This window comes from Asparagus officinalis, chromosome 8, assembly GCF_001876935.1.
Source record: "Asparagus officinalis chromosome 8, Aspof.V1, whole genome shotgun sequence".
Classification (NCBI taxonomy): Eukaryota; Viridiplantae; Streptophyta; class Magnoliopsida; order Asparagales; family Asparagaceae; genus Asparagus; species Asparagus officinalis.
Window position 1 is genome coordinate 123235894 of NC_033801.1, and position 6015 is coordinate 123241908.

Genomic DNA, 6015 nt, shown 5'->3' on the forward strand with positions numbered 1-6015 from the left:
AGCCCCAAATCTCCCCCCAAATCCCACCATTTCGTCGATCTCTCTCAGATCCCCGACATTCGAAGACTAAAAGAGCCGCCACGATTCCTCTCCGCTCCCTCTCCATCGCGGGTGACCCCAGACCTAGCAGCGCACCGAAGAGCCGCCACGATTCCTCTCCGCTCCCTCTCCGTCGCGGGTGACCCCAGACCTAGCAGCGCACCACCACCGGCCATCGCCCTCTCTCTAACTTCGTCGATCGTGACCTCATCCACCACCGCGGTAATTTCTCTTCCTTTTTTTTCTTGCCCTTTTTACTTTGAATTTTGATCGGATGCGGCCAGAATATTCTTTGAATTCAAAAACTTCGTCGCTGGTCATTACAGTAACTATCAACGTTAAGTCTGTAATCAATTAAATAAAAGCTCACTAAGATCCTTCCAAGCACTTGTATTAGTAATTCCAAACACTTGTACTTGCACCTCAATCAGCAGCATCTGACGAGCATTTAACTTGCATTTTCCCACAGTGGAGTCTTTTAGAGGCAGAAACTCAAGTGTGATGTCCTGTATATTATGCATACAGCTCTAGATTAATTTAGACTTAAGTTAGGGGCCAGTCAAGCATTAAAGCTCATGAAGTAGGCCACAGGGGGCACCCTGCTCCCTCACATGGTCAAACAAATAATAGTTGTTGCTTTGTTGGTCCAGACTCCAGACTATATTTGGTGCTACTAATAACTGATGATGCTTAGACTTTGAGCTCAAATTTGACTTGCCAAAAGGGTAGGTAAACTCTAAAGGATCTTCTCCAAGACTTAAGGAGCTATGCAGCAATCATCCTAAAGTGAATTATGAAATCAATAAGTTGATGCAAAGATCAAACTACAATCACAAGTGTCTGTGCTGCTAAAATCTTCAAAAATTTTGTAAGGCTAACAGATCATGAATATAAACAAAGAAGCTGACTCACAAAGACAAGCATTGGAGAGGCAATAGCTACCTGTATATATCAATATTCACTTGTCTTTTATTGCAGGTGATATAATGGCAAGAAAGAGTTTTTATGTTGTAAAGAGAGATCGACGTTGTGGCATTTTTATAATTGGGAGGAATGCAAATCTCAAGTTATTAGATTCCCAAATGCCGCCTACAAAGGGTATGCAACGTATGTAGAGGCTTTGAGTGAATGGGAGAATCACTTAAGCGAACATGATTCAGCATCCAGCTCAAGGCATGTGCAGCCACATGTTTGTGTTCAAGAACAAATGTTTCTAGAGGGGCATAACCTTCTTGAGGACAAGGGAAAACATGGGGAAACTGCTATTTCCTCCATATATGCTTTTGTATTAGGTTCAGTGTTTACAATTTTAATATTTCTAGTATGTATTGTTGCAGTATTTGTTGGTTTCTCTATTAGGGAAAACATGTGATGTGATGCGTGTATGATTCTTCAATGTACTTAATTTGATGGGTTGTGGTCAGATTGTGCATGATTTTGTACTTAATTGGATGTCGAAATTTGATATGGTTGCTATTCCTGATTTTGCTGCTGGTGCTATGGAGAACTATGGTTTGGTCACATATCGAGAAACGGCTTTGCTCTATGATGATCGTCATTCAGCTGCAGCAAATAAACAAAGGGTGATTTTCATCAGTGTTAGATGATCTCTGAACGCTTGGTTTGGATTTTGATACAATGCATGTTAAATTGCTATTTGCCTTTTGTCACTAGTAATCTGTGTTCTATTTATTCTATAATCCCCATATTTCTACTAGTGCTTAAGTTTTGAGAGATGTTTTCCATAATCGCAATTGTGTGTTGGTTTTGTCTAATCATCAGATATAGCTATGTGCCTAAAATTAGATAAGTATGTGCTTACAGGTGGCAATTGTTGTAGCACATGAATTGGCACACCAATGGTTTGGCAATCTTGTGACAATGGAATGGTGGACTCATTTATGGCTTAATGAGGGTTTTGCAACATGGGTAATCATGCTGATATGTTATTATCATTTATCTGAGGGTTTTGCAACAACTGACTGGGTGAGTGATCAAGTCTGCTTTGCTTACAAACCGAAGTGATGGTTGTTTTTTGTCCCTGCTGCTCAGCATGAAGAGGAAGCAATTTATTACCTGGAAAAAAGAGAGAGGGAGAAGGTACTTGCTTTAATATTGATAAGGTCTAAAGCATAATTGTAGGTCTAAACTTTCAAGACTGAGCTAAAACAAACAGAAGTAGAGAGAACATGTAAATATTCCAAGGAATTGCATATCTTCTGTTTCTCTAACTTCTTCTTCAAATGATTCTATGAATTTTGTTAACACATTGTCTAATTTCTGCATCTTCTCTTCTGAATCAAATGCAAGCTCGAGCGCATTATTGAATTTTGCTCTTAAAGCCCAAGATTTCAACAAATTAATCTTCTCTTCACAGCTTGTGATGTTTCTTCCAAATACAATATTGCCAACCCCAATGTTACGATGTCGAGCTACTATAGTCCAACGGTGTAGGATGTAATGGTCGGGTAATGAAGAAATTTGACTAGCCATCATTAGCGACAATATATGTCTACATACAACACCATTAGTTTCAAACAAAGCACAAGTACAAATAAATTGTATCTTACTGGATTGGTCATAAGTAACCACCTCCCCTTTTGATTTATCTGCAAACTTGCAAATCTTGTATTCAACAATGTCCCCATCTTTTCTCAATTCTTCACAAAACTCTGTTGCAAATCCTTTGAATTCAGTTTGGAACACATCAAACATTGTGCGGGTATATATTTCTCCAGCTTGTACCTCAATCGGATGTCCAAGGAGCATGATAGGTTTTGTGTTAAGACTCTTAAAATCTTCATGGGCTTCACTTAAGCGACGATGAGTTAATGCTTTTTCATATTGTAGAACAAACTCGTGTAATTGAGTCTGTGAGTTAACATACCCATCAAAAAATGCATTTATACTTTCACTTCTTTGGCTCGATCTCATTCCAGCAAAAAAAGTTTCCTTCAAATAACATGACACCCAATGTTCTCGATATTTGTAAACAGTTTGCAACCATCCATCCTCTTCTTCATTTATATCAAACTTCTCATTCATCTCTAGCCAATATCCTTCACACTATTCTATTGAAGAACTATTACACCATAAGCCCCAATACCTTTGAAACTGTTCACCGTAACGAGAAACCAAAGTAGGCAAATGATCAGTAATATGCTTTTGCATGTGCTAAAAGCAATAACAATGTCTTGTCATTGGAAACACAGAGTGAATAGCATTGCACATGGCTCTATCCTGATCTGTTATAATAGCACATGGTTCAACCCCATGCATGCATTTCAGCCATTCTTGAAATAACCAGACAAATGTATCTTCTTGTTCATCAGCTAATAATGCACAACCAAGTAAAGTGGACTGTCTATGATAATTCACACCAGTAAATGGAGCAAATGGAAGACTGAACTTATTAGTTCTGTATGTCACATCAAACACCACAACATCACTGAATTGTAAATAAGACTGTTTGAGTCAAAAGTCGGTTCTGTTGAGGAATTCATTATAACTTTGTTTGATTACAACAAATTCGAAAGAATAATCTTTTTATAAGACTTTTTCTACACAACAAAATGAAAATTACAACTCTTGAGAAACAAACACAAAAATCGTCTATCGATCTTTGTTTTCGTGGGACTTTGCCTGTGCCGGGAACGCTTTGGTTCGTGGACCGCCGAATCACAGATCGTGAAGAGGGGGTTGACTGATTCTGACTTCGTTTATCGAAGTGAGAAATTGAAACGATATCTTATCGAAGTAAGATAGTCGTTCTTCTTAAAATTAAGTCAAAGCTTAATTTCAAGGCGTTGTATGAAAACTCAAATCTGCTCTCTCTGCTCTGGAATGCTCGAAAATATGCTCGATCCCCCTCAGAAATGACCCTAGGGGGGTATTTATAGCCTCTGGGGTAATAACTGCACAAAACTCAAACAAACGAACACGTTATGGCCGCGAGACAGTGTTATTTGCTGTCTCGCCCAGCGAGACAGTAAAATACTGTCTCGGAAAGCGAATATTCCTGGCAGTTTCTCGCTGTAACTGCCTTCCCATGTTTCAAACTCCGTTATTTTGGCAGTTATTCACGTGATTTTCGCCCACGATGTTTTTCACGTCCCTTGGCAGTTGATGGACACGTGTAGGGCAGTTATCAAGGTAGTTTTGACCATTTCAACATTGTCTCACTGGTCGAGAAAGTAAACACTATCTCGCTGGCGAGACAGCAAAGCCTGTCTCGCTGGCGAGACAGTTCATACTTGTTTTGATTTTTCCCAAAAACAGTATGAAATCCTTTCTCGTGATTTTTTGAGTGATCTTCTCTATGTTTGGGATATCTATTAGCATTTTTTTGACGCCTACAGATACCCCCTCCAAAGTATTCCAGACTCATTCTTTTATAGAGGAGCATGGGATACTTTGGATAAGATAGATTTTACTTACGATCCCTTCAATGCTTGGTTGAGTAGATCGTGTGAAAGGACTTGTGAATGGCTTCAATGCTTGATCTCTGTTGCTTTTAGTCTATTCAGTTCTTTGTAGAATAGCTAATGTCTTCCAGGCGTCGCGTTTATCGCTTGACCGTTGTCGAGATCTTGAATTGAAATTGGTACTTGCTCTTGTGGGTTCAGCTTTTACCACTGAGTTGATATATCCATTGAGAGCTCATCAGGTTATCCTTAAGAATATTCTGATTAATATTCTCCAGAAACTTCCTGTTGAGGGTGGGAATACAGTTTAGACTCGTGTACCTATTGAAGTATCCATTTGTATTATACTTGACTTTTGGCCAAGAGAGTTTTATGTCTCGCTGGGCGAGACAATGTTTTCTGTCTCGCTCGGCAAGACAGAGTTGTCTGTCTCGCTCGGCGAGACAGAGTTTTCTGTCTCGCTCGGCGAGACAGCTGCTATATAAGTCGGGACTTAGGGTTTTAGGGTTGTTTCACGTCGGATTTTGGCGATTTTTTGAGTGATTCTTGGGCGATTTTCGAGCGATTTTCGACCAGTTCTTCACCTCTTCTTCTTCTCTTCGTTTCTGATTTGGGTAGGGTTTCGTTTTGGGAGATTCCAGCTGGATTTCAAAGGTCTGTCTGCTTCTTTCTCCAAAACTTTGATTTTCTTCACCTGTAACTGTGCATGCGTTATTTCAGCCATATTTGGTGATATTTTGGTCGATTTCTTGCTCAAAATCCTGACTTTTTCATTGGGCTTCCTTGTAGATCATTTACTCATTATGTCGTCGCGTCGATCCAGAGGAACCCGAAGCCGACCGACTGTTCAGAGCCCTGAGGAGGCTGCCCCTGCTGCGATCTCACGTGGAGGTATATTTCTTTCACCTTTTCACGAATTTAAATACTGTATTTCGTCAGTTCCATATATATGTCTCTATATTTGCTTGCAGATCCTCATTTGTATCCTTTGAGATACCCTGGAGAAGAGCCGGTATCCTCCTTTGAGGGGATCGACGCTTAAAAGTGTTTGTTTTGCTCTGACAAAACACACTTCAGAATACACAGGGGCGATTTCATATCATCCCACGTGTATTGAAAGGTTTTGGTATGCCGTTATAATGTCCGTGCATAGTAACGCATATCTCCTTTATACATGTGGTAGATGGAAAATCGTCACGCCTGCTGTGAGATGGCGACTATATCTTATGAAGTAAGATATACCGTTTTCTCTAAAATTTTAAGACTACACTTACACAATTTATGTGTATGTTTCCTTTATCAGTCCGATTTTCTTCTACCACCTTTGCTGCTGATGTGGTTACTGGCCGAAGTAGCGTGACCCACTCTTATTATGAGGGGATCCCGTTAGTTGAATCATCTCCCCAGTTGAAATCTGGTTATAGCGAAAGTGCTAGAGAATTAATCCAGCGAGGTAGTTGTCGTATTCTACGACGATTAATCACGGATGCGACCTTGATTTCGGAGCAAGACTCGAATCAATGTATAAGGAAGCCGGATTTCTTGTTTGGTG

At 39.9% G+C, this 6015-nt stretch overlaps 1 protein-coding gene across 1 annotated transcript; it reads right to left on the reverse strand.

Moving 5' to 3' along the window:
• On the reverse strand, positions 2203–3084 carry LOC109821848 (protein FAR1-RELATED SEQUENCE 5-like). The gene has a single exon (XM_020388001.1). The coding sequence runs from the start codon at positions 3082–3084 to the stop codon at positions 2203–2205; it is 882 nt and encodes a 293-aa protein (XP_020243590.1).

What these genes read in the sequence shown, in the direction of transcription:
- LOC109821848 (XM_020388001.1), bottom strand. Translation starts at nt 3,084, where the DNA reads ATGAATGAGAAGTTTGATATAAATGAAGAAGAGGATGGATGGTTGCAA.